We start from the raw sequence: 18244 nt of genomic DNA, 5'->3' as shown, positions 1-18244 counted from the left end.
CGGTCACGTGAAATCGGGCGCGGTCGCGTCAAACAGGGCACGGTCGTGTGACATTGCGTGCGGTTGCGTCAAAAAGCGCTGGTGACGAAAAAATATACGCAGGCGGAAAAAAAAACGCGCTACAAAAGCGTTTCACAAATTTTTTGCCGTTTCGAGAATTTTCTTGCCGTTTCGCACATTTTATGGCGAAATGGGACAGATTCGCTCATCACTACTGATGACATCACTAAGCACCATTTATAAGGGTATAATATACAGCATATTCCTGGTATAATATTTTACTACCATTCTAGGACTATTAATGAACCAGATTTGACTTGAAGCTTAAATATGGCATTATCCAATAGCAAACGCCATTAGAAAATGCTTTAGGCATATTAAATAAGGAATTAAATATTGGGTGTTTATGTGATATATTTTTGTATATAATTGAAATATTCGGGGGTATAGTTTCTCTTTAATATGTTGGCTTTATTTAATGGTAAAAGATCACCTACCATACTAGGCAGCACTTTGTACTTTGTCCATTTTCTTTCTTTCTGTTTCTCATGTTTTTTTATGTTTATTTTGGATATAAGAGAAATTGGCCCATGTGATTTTGTTATTTATTTATTTGGGCAGTGAGTTTGGGCACAAAATAACAGAGGCGGGGCTTGTATCTCCTGCCAGAAGTGTGTGGTTAAAGTTCACCTGGCGATTTATTGTTTTGCTTTATCTCACTTTCCACTGAATATTTGTCCCACGCATGCCTTCCGTGTAACATATCATCTGATTATATTCAGGTGTCTGGATACTTTTCAAAAATGGATTCTAATTAATAGTCATAACAGTCATAAAAAACAGAAGATATCATATGAATTATTAACCCTCTTTAAAGGGATACAGTCATGGTTTTTATGGGATATGTTTTATTTCTAAATGACACTGTTACACAGCAAATAATTCCCTCTGCCATTTAACATTTTATTCTTGAACCAGCAAATGTATTTGTAGCTGTAATATTGGTGTGTAGGCGCCATCTCAGTGCCTTGTGCCTGAGTCTGAGCTTTCAGCCAGCGCTACACATTAGAACTGCTTTCAGCTAACCTATTGTTTCTCCTACTCCCATGTAACTGGAGGAGTCCCAAGCCGGACTTGGATTTCTTACTACTGAGTGCTATTCTGATACCTACTGGGAGCTGCTATCTTGCTCCCTTCCCATTGTTCTGCTGATTGGCTGCTGGGGGTGAGGGGGGGGGATATCACTCCAACTTGCAGCGCAGCAGTAAAGTGTGCCTGAGTCTGAGCTTTCAGAAGGAGACAGTATTTTTTTTTTGTTGAATTAAATGATTGCAACTCTTTGTTTTTGTTCATACTCTGTAACCTTATACAATGTTTGATCAAATATTTGTATGTTTTAGCTGACTTTTTGACATTACTGTATATATGTTAGTACCAAATACTCAGAGTATGTAGATAAACCCATCAAACCATTGTGTTATCATTCTGTTGGTTAATATCCCTCTAGTCTGAACTTTCAAGTCCCTTATTCCAGCCAAGTCCTGTAGAGCTTCCATGTTCTGTGCAGCAAAATGTCAACTCTGTCTCTGAAGGTCTTCATGGACATTATAGTAGGCTAAGCAGAGACTGCCCCGTCCGTGCCACAGAACATCCAACAAGTAGGTGAGTGGTCAATTCACATTCATTAGCAACAAATGTATCAGGGTAACCAAGGGCAAACTTCTGGTAACCATGATGCAAATGGCCGTGCAAGGAACTGGATCTATAAGCAAAGGGAATAGGAAAATTCAGACAAATATATCAAAATGTTCTATTCTGAGATATTTATAAATGATGCTTTTTCTTGATAAATTATGATTACCATTTGTAATTATCAGTCAGTTTTTTTTTTTTTCTTTTGTCATGTTACCTGTGATTTGCAAGACTTTGGGGTAGAATTCATTCCAGAATTGACACTGTTTGTTTCGCATTTGCCGGCCCGTCAGGGAGTCCCCTGCCCCTATCATTAGGTAACGTTGTTCATCGAGAGTAAAGGCGGGCCATTGGTTTTGCAAAGGGTCCGCCCCATTTGGGTTTCTGAAAAATAAGAAGGAGACTTTTGTCAACTAAACATGGAAGTTGAACATTTTTCACTGCATGCGAATTGCATGGTTGTCTTTAAGCTGATTTGGTTCGGTAATCGGCAGAATCTTTTGCAAAGGATTTTGGGTTCAGCTAGATCAGGGGTCCTCAAACGTCTTTACCAAGGGGCCAGTTCTATGGCCCCTCAGACTGTTAGGGGCCGGACCACCATAACCCCCCCATCAAACTATGGCCCACTCCTGCATTCTCTTCCAGCACCCCCCCCCCGCTCCCGTGCTCCGGCCGTCCACCCTCCGGCTGCCCTCTGCCCACTGAGTTCTACCTTTTCCAGCTCCCCCACTCCGTCCATCTTCCCCATCCTGCTCCCCGCTGAGTCCTCCCTCTGCCCACTGAGTTCTACCTTTTCCAGCTCCCCCACTCTGTCCATCTTCCCAGCTTCCCCATCCTGCTCCCCGCTGAGTCCTCCCTCTGCCCTCTGAGTTCTACCTTTTCCAGCTCCCCCACTCCGTCCATCTTCCCAGCTCCCCCATCCCCCTCTCCGCTGAGTCCTCCCTCTGCTCTCTGAGTTCTACCTTTTCCAGCTCCCCCACTCCGTCCATCTTCCCAGCTCCCCCATCCTGCTCCCCGCTGAGTCCTCCCTCTGCCCTCTGAGTTCTACCATTTCCAGCTCCCCCACTCCGTCCATCTTCCCAGCTCCCCCATCCCACTCTCCGCTGAGTCCTCCCTCTGCCTGCTGAGTCCTACCTTTTCCAGCTCCCCCACTCCGTCCATCTTCCCCGCTCCCCGCTGAGTCCTCTCTCTCCGCTGTCAGGGGTGAGGATGCAGCAGGGGGGCCTGTGGGCCATAGTTTAAGAACCCCTGGGCTAGATCTGGCGCATCCCTAGCCCCTATACCATCATATATTTTCCCTTTGTATTTATCTTATGAAAATATTAAGAGGTGGTAGGAACATATAAATATCCTCCCTAACTGGTAAGTGGGTAGTAGGCTGGCTACAAGCTACCATAGCAGTCCAGGAGTCATGACATACCATCCCAGAGAGTTGACTGGATAAGGTTATCCATAAACGGCGCTCTCCATAGCATGGTCCAGGGTTGTTATTGACTGTGAGGAGTGATCCCATTTTTATTCTATAACCTTTATAAATATTGTTATACACAATTTTAATTAATGTAAAGGTAAGTTGTTGCTGCTGTACAAATAAATGGTAATGGTATTAAACTAAAGAGAAGAACAAAGGGTCCCTTTAGATTGTAGGCTACTCTAGAATAAATGCATTGACCCAGACATAATGGTGTCCAATCTCTTGTCCTACAGATGCTTTTTATATCATACCTATTTGAGGCCACAGTTTGGACATCTCATATATAGAGCAGCAAATAGCCTGTGCCTTGATGTCTATAATTTACAAGGCCGATAAAAGACGAGGCATATGTTTGTACCCCAACTGCTCTGTATCCCTATGGTTCTCCCAAAAACAACTGAGGTTCAACCCCCCCATGTAAATGCAGTTACCTATTTGCTACACTTACCTTATATATATATAATTTCAGGGAAGGACAGAATAGAAAGAAAATATGAATAGCTATCTGGAGATAATACATTGGATTAATGATAAACTAGCAGAGATCAGCAAGTAAGAGTGGGAGAAATCGCAATGACTTAAGTGGTGCCAACAAATATTTGAAAACTGTAACTTGTTCCAGGGAATTGGAAGAGGAAATATTTGCTGACAGTGCGTGGAATTCTTTCTATCTTATAAACAACTACATATTATTGTATGAAGGCGATATCAGTTCTGTACAGGTCTAGGGAACCTTTAGTCTGACCAAAGGTGAGTCAACTTTAACAACCAGATGATAGAAACAAACTACACCCCTGAGAAATCTTCTACATGCGGAGCATAACAGGAGCTGTTTGAAATATGATTTACTGCAAATTTGCAAATATACCCAAGCTATGGTTTGTGCCTTGCCCTGGATTGAAAACCCATTACAATGTGCCCCAACTGGAACATGCTGCCTAGATTTGAACCAGGGACCACTATGCAGTTTGCAATATATCTGCTCAAATAGGTTCCTGGTTCAGTGCTTTGTCATCCTTGAGTTTTTATATAGACATAGCCTTCTCAGCTGTAATTACCTTCTACAGTGTCAGACTGGGACCTCAGGGGCCACCAGAAAACCTTAGACCATATGCCCACTTTCCAAACTATGTTTCCTCCTTTCCTCACCCAACCTCTTTATTCTCCAAGTCTCTTTTATTTACATGCTAGCATCTATTCTTCCATCTATTTCTCCTTTTGTTCCCATTCAGAAATAGGGAATGGCCATGAAACAGGCCAAATGTTTAGAAGCAGGAGGGCCCACTGACCCCTGGGGCCACTGGAAGTTTTCCTGGTATCCTGGTGGGCCAGTCCGACACTGACCTTCTATCTTCCTATATAATACCCAGCTCTGAGCTCATTCCTTGCCCATCGTAGGTCGGCTCTGCTGGTACTTAGTTGTTCTGTTTTTGTATTTTGGTTCTTGATTTCTGCTCTTCCCTGGTCCAGTCTTTGGTATTTGATCGCTTGGTTGTAGTTTGTGTCTACAAGTTTGCCTCACCATTCTGTCTATGGTAGTTTATCTGGTCCTGACCCAGTTCTCCTGACACCTAGCTATGTTATTTGCTCTTTTTCTTGGTTGAATGGGAGTTTTAGGGTGTTTTTGTAGGACCCATGGCATCCCCAGAGTAGCTGAGGGCCAAGGCCAAAGTCAAAAGTGACTCTTATAGGCAGAAGATCATGCCAAATCCAGTTACTCCCTAAACAAGGTCCCATATCACCTAGAATTACCAGATATTCCTTTCTCTAGCCCATTATCTGCCCATGTACTGTATGCTGCTCTAGCAGGTACAACCACCCAGGGGCAAAAATGATTGTGGCCAAAAACATGGCACATTGCAGCTGGTTTTCCCACTTTACAGCTTCTCAACCATCATAACTGATCCCCCTGCTCTGATCCTTTACAGTTCCAATACCTGACTTGCCAAGCATGCACTGCGAGGCACCATCTGGAACTAATTTCTATTTCTAATACACTAGGCACCATTAGTAAAGATGTGTTGCTCTTTTCATAGCTTCTGAAAAAGTTTTGGTCTCAATGGAATTATGGGAGGAACCCCCAAAGCTCATTAGATGCATCAGGCTAGTGAAAATAAGTATATATTGGCTATGGGATGGCATTTTATCATTCTCATTCAATATCTAAAAAGTGGCCAATTCCCACATCCAAATAAAAAATACAATATATTATCTATGTAATGATGTATCTATACACATCCAGGTCCATTTAACAATGTTTCAGGTGCATTTCCTTGGATCCTAGGAGCCCCTCATGTAACCAACACTTACAGCACACACAAAGGCAAAGCTTTATACAGAATGGACCACCAATTGTGTACAGGTATGGGACCTATTATCCAAAATACTCAGGGGTTTTCCAGATAAGAGACCATAATTTGGACCTCCATACCTTAAGTCTACAAAAAAATTATTTATTCATTAAATAAACCCAATAGGGCTGTTCTGCCCCAATAAGGGGTAATTATATCTTAGTTGGGATCAAGTACAGGTACTGTTTTATTATTACAGAGAAAAGGGAATCATTTAACCATTAAATAAACCCAATAGGGCTGTTCTGCCCCCAATAAGGGGTAATTATATCTTAGTTGGGATCAAGTACAGGTACTGTTTTATTATTACAGAGAAAAGGGAATCATTTAACCATTAAATAAACCCAATAGGGCTGTTCTGCCCCAATAAGGGGTAATTATATCTTAGTTGGGATCAAGTACAGGTACTGTTTTATTATTACAGAGAAAAGGGAATCATTTAACCATTAAATAAACCCAATAGGGCTGTTCAACTCCCAATAAGGGGTAATTATATCTTAGTTGGGATCAAGTACAGGTACTGTTTTATTATTACAGAGAAAAAGGAATCATTTAACCATTAAATAAACCCAATAGGGCTGTTCTGCCCCAATAAGGGGTAATTATATCTTAGTTGGGATCAAGTACAGGTACTGTTTTATTATTACAGAGAAAAGGGAATCATTTAACCATTAAATAAAACCCAATAAACCCAATAGGATTGTTTTGAATTATTTTTTTTAAAATGGAGGCTATGGGAGATGGCCTTGCTGTAATTTGGAACTTTCTGGATAAAGAATTTCCAAATAACAGATCCCATACCTGTACTTGTTATAAGAGCACAAAGAGGTGCAACTCAGGATTCAGCCAGCAAATTTGAAAGGGAAATGAAGCAAAGTGCAAAAATCCACTATAATAGTAAAAACTCACCCTGTTTTTGCAAAATTAGCCCACTGTCTCATTACGGCACGGCTCAGCGTCTCTTCTTGTTTGGTATAATTAAGTTTCTCGTCCAGTGGCTTCCCAAAAACAAACTCAATCTCGTAGCCGTGTATGACTCCCATCCATTCAGGCCAAGCCAACTGGGAAGATCTGTGTTGGAAGAAGTATAAGTAAACGTTGTCCCCGAGGTGGGAAGCTCTCTTTGTGAATTCCAGAAGAGGACATATAAAGTTGTAATCTCCAACAACGTCATCCATGGCGTCTCGATAAAGAGCCGGATTCCGAACACCTTCCCAGTCTGCGTAATAGAAAAGGATGGATTCTACAGCAAGTTCTGCTGCTTTTGGGAATGATAACCTAACACTTTCTTCAAACTGCGTCCTATTGATATAACTATCGTGATCTTTACTGAATCCCGGCATTCCATATACAAGGAAATACGACCCCTCGTCCTTATTGACGCCGGTTAAAATCTGTGTGTTCTTTTTCAGTTGGCCAAGTTGCAACAATTGCTCCGGCATTTCTGTAAGAAAATCTCCATCGACGGAAGGAGGAAAAGTCATTTCTATGATTGCTCTGTCACCGGGCGGAATAACATAATCAGCTTTGTCAGAAATCTCTTTGGGAGTCTTACCTCGGAGGCAGGCGATGATTTTGTTATCAGTCTCGTAAGAACAACCCAGCTGATTGGCTAATATCAAAGCTCTGTGCCTGGCTTCTGTTTTATTTATAGCCCCCCAAGGAGCATTCGCCGACCCACTTTGCATTATGGCTCTTGTAAAATATGGGTGGCTTTTTGGAGAAAGCAAATGATAACTGACTGAGGCTGCTCCAGCGCTTTCTCCAAAAATAGTTATGCTTTGAGGATTCCCGCCGAACGTTGCAATGTTTTCATAGATCCACTCCAGAGCCAATCGCTGATCAAAGAGGCCAACGTTTCCAGGGGCATCAGCATTCCCAGGAATCGATAAAAAGCCCAATGCACCTAATCTGTAGTTCATTGAAACCACAATGACCTGTTCAACTGCTGCCAGGAACTTGCCATCATAAACATCGAGAGAAGATGTCCCAGTTACAAAGCCACCACCGTATATCCACACCATGACACTTACACCTGTTGGCTGTGGATCTGGGACCCATACGTTAAGGTACAGGCAATCTTCACTCACTTCAGTGTTTGGATTCCACATCTCAGCCCCCGAGAAACCAGGAAATGTTTCATCTGGAATTTGAAAGCAAGAATTTCCATATTTTGAAGCATACAGAACATCTGACCATGACTTTGGAGGGTTAGGCTTCTTAAATCTTAAATCCCCAACTGGCGGCTCTGCATATGGAATTCCAAGAAAAGCTGTCACGGTACCAGAGAGCACTGGTATCTGCACCCCTTTTACCTTTCCATGTTTAGTAAGGATAACTTGATCCTCAGAAGTAATGCAGGTCACGAAAAGCAAACACAATGCGGCGAAGCAACTGAGCGACATGGTCTTCATTGTCCTCAAATTGTAGAAAATCCCGTTGACTGAAATGAAACGGAAACAGTTGTAGAGAAGATTAAAAGAGGAAAATATATGAAAATGTTACATTCTACACAGGTACAATTAAGTTCAGTAGTCCCTAATGTACCAAGGGTTCCTTCCAATCAAACGCTCAAAATGTGCCCTTGGTGGAACTGCACGACCCCAGGAGAAAATAGAGTGAATTTAATCACTGTGTTTGGCCAGTGGAATTTTTAAAGAATAGGCAACCAGCCCAAGGTGCACCCAATCCAGGATTTGGTTCAGGATTCGCTAAGGTTCATTCTTTTTCAACAGGATTCTTTCTAATCCATGCCTCTGGCCAAACCAAATCCGAATCTTTTCGTGAAACGGCTGCAAAAATTCTACATTAGTGATAAGCAAATTTTTTCGACAGGCATGGATTCGCAGTGAATTTCCGCAATTCCGCAATTGTTTCTTAAAACTTCCGCAAAAATTTGCCACAAAAAGTTCCATATACAGGTCGGAGTTCTATGACCTGTATAAAACCACTCGGCCTTCGGGCTTGTAGCTTTATATGGCCATGGAACCCCTCTGTGACTTATAATATCCCTATATGTTACAATAGGGGGTACTTTATTTACTATATAATATACAGGAGCCACAAATAACCTTTATATGGCCATGGAACCCCTCTGTGCCTTATAATATCCCTATATGTTACAATAGGGGGTACTTTATTCACTATATAATATACAGGAGCCACAAATAACCTTTATATAGCCATGGAACCCCTCTGTGCCTTATAATATCCCTATATGTTACAATAGGGGGTACTTTATTCACTATATAATATACAGGAGCCACAAATAACCTTTATATAGCCATGGAACCCCTCTATGCCTTATAATATCCCTATATGTTACAATAGGGGGTACTTTATTCACTATATAATATACAGGAGCCACAAATACCCTTTATATGGCCATGGAACCCCTCTGTGACTTATAATATCCCTATATGTTACAATAGGGGGCACTTTATTCACTATATAATATACAGGAGCCACAAATAACCTTTATATGGCCATGGAACCCCTCTGTGACTTATAATATCCCTATATGTTACAATAGGGGGTACTTTATTCACTATATAATATACAAGAGCCACAAATACCCTTTATATGGCCATGGAACCCCTCTGTGACTTACAATATACCTATATGTTACAATAGGGGGTACTTTATTCACTACATAATATACAAGAGCCACAAATAACCTTTATATGGCCATGGAACCCCTCTGTGCCTTATAATATCCCTATATGTTACAATAGGGGGTACTTTATTCACTATATAATATACAGGAGCCACAAATACCCTTTATATGGCCATGGAACCCCTCTGTGCCTTATAATATCCCTATATGTTACAATAGGGGGTACTTTATTCACTATATAATATACAGGAGCCACAAATAACCTTTATATGGCCATGGAACCCCTCTGTGCCTTATAATATCCCTATATGTTACAATAGGGGGTACTTTATTCACTATATAATATACAGGAGCCACAAATAACCTTTATATGGCCATGGAACCCCTCTGTGCCTTATAATATCCCTATATGTTACAATAGGGGGTACTTTATTCACTATATAATATACAAGAGCCACAAATAACCTTTATATGGCCATGGAACCCCTCTGTGACTTATAATATCCCTATATGTTACAATAGGGGGTACTTTATTCACTATATAATATACAAGAGCCACAAATAACCTTTATATGGCCATGGAACCCCTCTGTGACTTATAATATCCCTATATGTTACAATAGGGGGTACTTTATTCACTATATAATATACAGGAGCCACAAATAACCTTTATATGGCCATGGAACCCCTCTGTGCATCGCTGGGAGAACAAGTTGGTTTGCAGGGAGGGGGCCTTGGAACAAAAGGATTTTATAGTGTCTCCGATATCAACGTTTCGTATATCTCTTTATTTTCTTTTTCTTTTCTCTTGTGACAATTATGTTTACACTTTGCTTGCTTGGCAACCCCTTCTTGGCGCCAATACACGTATTTAAGCGTTGGTGTTTACACTGCGTAGGTCTCCCCGATGAAAGTTCCATTTAGCAACTGAAACGTTGGATGGATTCATAAAAAAAACCTCATGTCTTTTGATTAATATCTCTGCTGACAGTTTTCTGAGTGGCAGTTTGTTCTGCTGGATTTTTAAACATAGAATTAACAGAGGTGGGAAATGATCCCCGCAGGATTATACAGGTAGAACTTGTCACTGTTGCCCCCGTGGGCTCATTCAGGTTAATATTACGTAGTTCCTATAGAATTCATTGACTTTATAAGGCGGATAATATACAGAATGGATTTTGTACCAACATCCTGATCAGCCTATTGTACTCAGCACCCAGTCTTGGAATGTGTGTATTTAAGAATTTTGTGTATTATACTCCTGTACTGTATGCTGCTTGGGGGTCAAGTGGATTGTATCAGAGCACACACACATCCTACTCTGCCCTCTGGGTATATTTATTCCGTGTTTTGTTATAATTGTTGTAAAACAGGTGGTTTTCCCATTCAGCACCTTCCTGAGAAATATGTTGTTTTACGCATAGAGTGTTTAGAGCCAAATACGTAAAGGGGTTTGGTCGTCTTTGAGTTAACTTTTAGTATGATGTAGAGAGTGATATTCGGAGACAATTTGCAATTGGTCTTCTCTTTTCCTTTTTTTAGCAGCTTTCCAGTTTGGAATTTCAGCAGCTATCTGGTTGCTAGGGTCCAATGTAACCTAGCAACCAGGCAGTGGTTTGAATGAGAAACTGCAATATGAATAGGAGAGGGGCTGAATAGAAGGATAATTAAATTAAATTAATTAAATTACTCCAGTTTGGGATTTCAGCAGCTATCTGGTTGCTAGGGACCAATGTAACCTAGCAACCAGGCAGTGGTTTGAATGAGAAAATGGAATATGAATAGGAGAGGGGCTGAATAGAAGGATAATTAAATGTAATTAATTAAATTACTCCAGTTTGGAATTTCAGCAGTTATCTGGTTGCTAGGGTCCAATGTAACCTAGCAACCAGGCAGTGGTTTGAATGAGAAACAGGAATATGAATAGGAAAGGGGCTGAATGGAAGGATAATTACATTAAATTAATTAAATGACTCCAGTTTGAAATTTCAGCAGCTATCTGGTTGCTAGGGACCAATGTAACCTAGCAACCATGCAGTGCTTTGAATGAGAAAATGGAATATGAATAGGAGAGGGGCTGAATAGAAGGATAATTACATTAAATTAATTAAATGACTCCAGTTTGAAATTTCAGCAGCTATCTGGTTGCTAGGGACCAATGTAACCTAGCAACCATGCAGTGCTTTGAATGAGAAAATGGAATATGAATAGGAGAGGGGCTGAATAGAAGGATAATTAAATTAAATTAATTAAATTACTCCAGTTTGGAATTTCAGCAGCTATCTGGTTGCTAGGGTCCAGTGTAACCTAGCAACCAGGCAGTGCTTTGAATGAGAAACTGGAATATGAATAGGAGAGGGGCTGAATAGAAGGATAATTAAATGTAATTAGTTAAATTACTCCAGTTTGAAATTTCAGCAGCTATCTGGTTGCTAGGGTCCAATGTAACCTAGCAACCAAGCAGTGGGTTGAATGAGAAACTGGAATATGAATATGATAATTAATAAAAGTAACAATAACAATAAAACTGGAGCCTCACAGAGCAATAGGTTTTTGGCTGCCGGGGTCAGTGACCCCCATTTGAAAGCTGCAAAGAGTCAGAAGATAAGGCAAATAATTCAAGTATAGTAAATAAAAAAGGAAGACCAATTGAAAAGCTGCTAAGAATAGGCCATTCTATAATATACTTCAGTTAACCCCTTTAATAAACATATGGGAAGGAAATTCTATTGGAAAGTCACCTACATTTCAATTAACACATTATAACTTTGTTTAGTTAGTTTCCCTTTGTTTCAAATACCTTTCTCTGCCCCCGATTCCTCCCAAGTGTCTGGGTTTCCCCAGGTCAGTAATCCCCGTAGCTCCCTGCTGCGCTGCCGCCTCCGCTCCTTGCCAACGATACAAGTGTATAAAGTCTAAGTGAGAGTTTCCTTTCCAGAAGGAGCAGCCGATCCCTCCCCACTCGCACTCCTACCAGAGCAGCTGCACCCCCACCCACACCCGAGCAGGAATATTTCCAAAAAAACACAACGTTTGCTACTTGCCCTTGAATGAATAGCTCACTATTGCGCCCAATAAGGTAAAGGGAACATGGCTGCCTTAGAATCAATATCTAGCGCTGAGCGAAATTTTTCGACAGTAGCGATAAGCACAATTTTTGGATTTGCAGCGAATTTCCACGTTGCCCCATTGGCGGATTTTTTTCACGAAACAGGCGGCAAAATTTGCCTCAAGAAAATGTGTTGCGCCCTAAAAAATAAATCATAATTTCTTTTTTTGATGTGTGTGACAAATTTTAGATTTAGTTTAGAGCCGAAGACCTAAAGGGTCTTTGAGTTAACGTTTAGTACGATGTAGAGAGCGATATTCTGAGACAATTTGCAATTGGTCTTCTCTTTTTATTTTCTGCGGTTTTTGAATGATTTTGCTTTTTTCCAGTTTGGAATTTCAGCAGCTATCTGGTTGCTAGGGTCCAATGTAACCTAGCAACCAGGCAGTGGTTTGAATGAGAAACTGGAATAGGAATAGGAGAGGGGCTGAATAGAAGGATAATTAAATTAAATTACTCCAGTTTGGAATTCAGCAGCTATCTGGTTGCTAGGGTCCAATGTAAACTAGCAACTAGGCAGTGGTTTGAATGAGAAGCTGGAATATGAATAGGAGAGGGGCTGAATAGAAGCATAATTAAATTAAATTAATTAAATTACTCCAGTTTGGAATTTCAGCAGCTATCTGGTTGCTAGGGTCCAATGTAACCTAGCAACCAGGCAGTGGGTTGAATGAGAAACTGGAATATGAATAGGAGAGGGGCTGAATAGAAGGATAATTAAATAAAATTTCTCCAGTTTGGAATTTCAGCAGCTATCTGGTTGCTAGGGTCCAATGTAACCTAGCAACCAGGCAGTGGTTTGAATGAGAAACTGGAATATGAATAGGGGAGGGGCTGAATAGAAGCATAATTAAATTAAATTAATTAAATTACTCCAGTTTGGAATTTCAGCAGCTATCTGGTTGCTAGGGTCCAATGTAACCTAGCAACCAGGCAGTGGGTTGAATGAGAAACTGGAATATGAATAGGGGAGGGGCTGAATAGAAGCATAATTAAATTAAATTAATTAAATTACTCCAGTTTGGAATTTCAGCAGCTATCTGGTTGCTAGGGTCCAATGTAACCTAGCAACCAGGCAGTGGGTTGAATGAGAAACTGGAATATGAATAGGAGAGGGGCTGAATAGAAGGATAATTAAATAAAATTTCTCCAGTTTGGAATTTCAGCAGCTATCTGGTTGCTAGGGTCCAATGTAACCTAGCAACCAGGCAGTGGTTTGAATGAGAAACTGGAATATGAATAGGGGAGGGGCTGAATAGAAGCATAATTAAATTAAATTAATTAAATTACTCCAGTTTGGAATTTCAGCAGCTATCTGGTTGCTAGGGTCCAATGTAACCTAGCAACCAGGCAGTGGTTTGAATGAGAAACTGGAATTTGAATAGGAGAGGGGCTGAATAGAAGGATAATTAAATTAAATTACTCCAGTTTGGAATTTCAGCAGCTATCTGGTTGCTAGGGTCCAATGTAACCTAGCAACCAGGCAGTGGTTTGAATGAGAAACTGGAATTTGAATAGGAGAGGGGCTGAATAGAAGGATAATTAAATTAAATTACTCCAGTTTGGAATTTCAGCAGCTATCTGGTTGCTAGGGTCCAATGTAACCTAGCAACCAGGCAGTGGTTTGAATGAGAAACTGGAATTTGAATAGGAGAAGGGCTGAATAGAAGGATAATTAAATTAAATTACTCCAGTTTGGAATTTCAGCAGCTATCTGGTTGCTAGGGTCCAATGTAACCTAGCAACCAGGCAGTGGTTTGAATGAGAAACTGGAATATGAATAGGAGAGGGGCTGAATAGAAGGATAATTAATAAAAGTAACAATAACAACAAAACTGGAGCCTCACAGAGCAATAGGGTTTTGGCTGCCGGGGTCAGTGACCCCCATTTGAAAGCTGCAAAGAGTCGGAAGAAAAAGGCAAATAATTCAAGTATGGGAAATAAAAATGAAGACCAATTGAAAAGCTGCTAGAATTAGCCTCACAACAATTTGTTGCGTGCTTTGACGTTCACGAAAATGTTTTGCCGCACAACATTTCACAAATTGTTCGTCAATTCTCGAATCTTTTGAAAAATTTGCACGTTTTTCGGAAAAAGCGAAACGGGACAGATTTGCTCATCACTATTCAGCAGACATGGATTTGTGGTAAATTTCTGCATGTCGCCATTGGTGTATTTTTTCGCAAAACAGGCACAAAAATTCGCCATGAAAAACATTTGCTGCCCAACAAACAAAAAAGGTTGCATGCGTTAAAAACGTTGTGCGCGGCAAAAAAATAATATGCGGGGAAAAAAATCAGGTTTCGCAAATTTTTCACAGTTTCGCTAATTTTTCGGAAAAGTGAAACAGGACAGATTTGCTCATCACTATGAATATCCACCAGCGATGAGCAAATTTTTTGGCCAGGCATGCGAAGTTCCGCATTTGCCTTTGGTGATTTGTTTCGCGAAACTCCCGCAAAATTTTGCAGTCACATCAAAAAAGGCGCAGCCGGGTCAAAAAAGCTCTCGGTCACGTAAAATACGACGCAATAAAAACGTCTTGTGTACAAAATAGGGATGCACCGAATCCCGGATTCGGTTTGGGATTTGGGCCGAATCAAGCCTTTTTATGATGAATCCGAACCCGGAAAGGGTTAAATGGTAGAGGGGAAAAATTTATGCCGCGCGGCTACTTTTAACCCTTCCCGATCCTAATTAGCATTTGCTAATTTGGATTCGGATTCGGTTTGGGATTCGGCAGAATCCGTCAGGGTGGGTTCGGGGGTTTGGTGCATCCCTAGTAAAAAAAAGATGCAGCTATGTCAAATAAGAGCGGTCAGATTTGGATTTAAAAAAAAAAAAGTTGCAGATGTAGGGGTTTGCCAAAAATGGGCCCCTTAGGACAGACACCCCTAGGACAGGCCACAGGGTGGTGCTGGTTAATGGGACACTGGGATGACTGGGTTATTAATAGTTCACAGGGAGTATCTCTGCAGTTCAGGTTATAGCCACAGGGTGGTGTATAGCACTATATAAAGGGATGCAGCCATGTGCTGGCAGACATTTTTAGTCCAGGGACTGCTCCAGTAAAGGAGTACCTCAGGTACAGTTTAGAGATAGTAGTTCTGTGATAGATCACTCTAGGAGTGCTATGTTGGACACCAAGGTAGAATGGGTGGATATTGCCCCTCCAGGAGTGGTAGTGGGGTTAAGACCTCCCAGCATTACATCGGCTGGAGTGCAGGGCACAAAGTGGCTAGGTAGGTGGATCAAGTCACCGCTAGTTAAGGAGTCCGGATCTGAGGGTGTCTAGGCATGAGTACCGGGTGGGTCCCTGTGGTGAGGCTGCCTAGCGTGAGTACCGGGGAGAACTCCAAGAGGGGGTGTCTCCTGGTGCGAGTACCGGGGAGAGCACCTAGATGGGAGCACTTGGCGTGAGTACCGTAAGTTACCCAACAGGAAAAGGTTCTCAATGAGTATGAATTGTACATGCCACTCCTGGAGAGGTCCTGCCTGAATAAACCAACACATCTGTTTCACTACATATATCAGTGTGTCTGAATATCCTTCATATCCAGAGGATCACCTACAAACTGGTAAGGAATTTACCCCAGGGTGGGGCAAATCAGCCAGGAGTAAGTGGATCCCATTGAAGGGTACAGTATTCCATTTGGTTCCCATGGTGTGGGTTATAGTTCCACAAGATCATCCCTGGGTGGAGGCACGCCATTAAAGGGAGAAATCCCTGTAAACCCCCATAGTAAGCGGGGGCTCAGGACTCCTGTAGCGCCAAGTAACAAGTAATCAGCAGGTAGCACTGACATCCGCAAAAGTGGGCTACACAGAGAAAAAAACACCGCAACTTTTCAGAGATTTACTGACGTGTCTGAACGGCTACAAATCCAAATCTAACAATTTAGATTCCAATTTAGATTTTAGAAGCCAATGGCCAAGGTCCTTTCCCTTTCCTTGAAGTTCTTTCTTTTGTCTCGAAACTTTAGAGATTTCAGCTTTTTTGAATTGTCACAGCGACTTTTCCTTGCAACTTTTTTTTTGAAAATATGAGACATTAGTCATAGTTTCAAATCCCCAAGGTGTAAAATCAGGTACAAGCCTGTATCTATAACGTCACCATATGGAAACCATGATGGGTTTTTTGCTCCAAGTTTTAATGCATTCGTTGTGCCTGGGGCCGGTGCCGGTGCATGCACAGACTCATGGGAACCCTGTGTTTTCTATCTATCATTTATATATAGTGAATAAAGTACCCCCTATTGTAACATATAGGGATATTATAAGTCACAGAGGGGTTCCATGGCCATATAAAGGTTATTTGTGGCTCCTGTATATTATATAGTGAATAAAGTACCCCCTATTGTAACATATAGGGATATTATAAGTCACAGAGGGGTTCCATGGCCATATAAAGGTTATTTGTGGCTCCTGTATATTATATAGTGAATAAAGTACCCCCTATTGTAACATATAGGGATATTATAAGCCCCCGAGGGGTTCCATGGCCATATAAAGGGTATTTGTGGCTCTTGTATATTATATAGTGAATAAAGAACCCCCTATTGTAACATATAGGGATATTATAAGGCACAGAGGGGTTCCATGGCCATATAAAGGTTATTTGTGGCTCCTGTATATTATATAGTGAATAAAGTACCCCCTATTGTAACATATAGGGATATTATAAGTCACTGAGGAGTTCCATGGCCATATAAAGGTTATTTGTGGCTCTTGTATATTATATAGTGAATAAAGTACCCCCTATTGTAACATATGGGGATATTATAAGTCACAGAGGGGTTCCATGGCCATAAAAAGGTTATTTGTGGCTCTTGTATATTATATAGTGAATAAAGTACCCCCTATTGTAACATATAGGGATATTATAAGGCATAGAGGAGTTCCATGGCCATATAAAGGTTATTTGTGGCTCCTGTATATTATATAGTGAATAAAGTACCCCCTATTGTAACATATAGGGATATTATACGTCACAGAGGAGTTCCATGGCCATATAAAGGTTATTTGTGGCTCCTGTATATTATATAGTGAATAAAGTACCCCCTATTGTAACATATAGGGATATTATAAGTCACAGAGGGGTTCCATGGCCATATAAAGGGTATTTGTGGCTCCTGTATATTATATAGTGAATAAAGTACCCCCTATTGTAACATATAGGGATATTATAAGGCACAGAGGGGTTCCATGGCCATATAAAGGTTATTTGTGGCTCTTGTATATTATAAGGATATAATTAGAGTTTGGTCCCATAGGGAAATGACCAAACTGTATATTATACATGGATATTACACCCCTGTAAGCCCTTATTTTGCAAAAGCTCCTCCTGGGTTAGATCATGGTTTGCAGATAGGTTTGCAGATAGCAGCACACTTTCTTGCTAATTACCCTGTAAGTCAGCAATAAATATTGGTACATGACACTTTGCCTCCTTCAATTGTATATATAGTTTATGTATGTGAGTATATAGATTGGTAGGTGTGGGTTGTGTGTGCTGGGTTTACTTGGAAGGGTTGAACTTGATGGACTCTGGTCTTTTTTCAACCCTATGTAACTATGTAACTATATGAACTCGGGAGGAAGTAACTGTGGAATTCTTTTGTGCAAAACTGATTTGAAAATAATTTCTGTAACTAGTTGGGAGCTTAGTGTCACCATCCAAGGGCCTAACTGGAATAATGAAAAGCTGAATTCTATGGAAAAAAGACTGACAGTAATAATGACAATAGCAGCTTCTGTATAAAGGAACTCGCTGCTCAAACAACTGGGAAATGAACCTAAATATATGAATTAATTGCTCTGCCCAAAAACACAGAATTGGCTGCTGATGGGAAATGATCCTGGCAGCCGATTATACAGGAAGAACGTGCCATTGTTACTGATTCTATTCTCATATATATATTGTATAACGTTCAGGGGATAAGGGATCGCCCATGCACTAAGGCCACACCATAGCAGTTGAGTAAATGGAGGCCTGTGCATAT

General features: G+C 40.9%; 1 protein-coding gene across 1 annotated transcript; it reads right to left on the bottom strand.

Annotated features, from left to right (window-relative positions):
- Positions 1-1282: 1282 nt before the first annotated feature.
- On the bottom strand, positions 1283-12013 carry LOC100494295 (cholinesterase). The gene is made up of 4 exons (XM_002940481.5): positions 11934-12013; positions 6427-7960; positions 1910-2076; positions 1283-1762 (listed from the first exon to the last, which is right to left on the bottom strand). Exons 2-4 carry the CDS (start codon positions 7929-7931, stop codon positions 1671-1673), a joined length of 1764 nt encoding a protein of 587 aa, XP_002940527.5. The 5' UTR covers positions 7932-7960; positions 11934-12013; the 3' UTR covers positions 1283-1670.
- Between the last annotated feature and the right edge of the window lie 6231 nt (positions 12014-18244).

The sequence above is a fragment of the Xenopus tropicalis genome, chromosome 8 (genome assembly GCF_000004195.4).
Source record: "Xenopus tropicalis strain Nigerian chromosome 8, UCB_Xtro_10.0, whole genome shotgun sequence".
Lineage (NCBI taxonomy): Eukaryota > Metazoa > Chordata > Amphibia > Anura > Pipidae > Xenopus > Xenopus tropicalis.
Note: the sequence above shows the minus strand (reverse complement) of the source record. Positions and strands in the feature narration are given on the sequence as shown.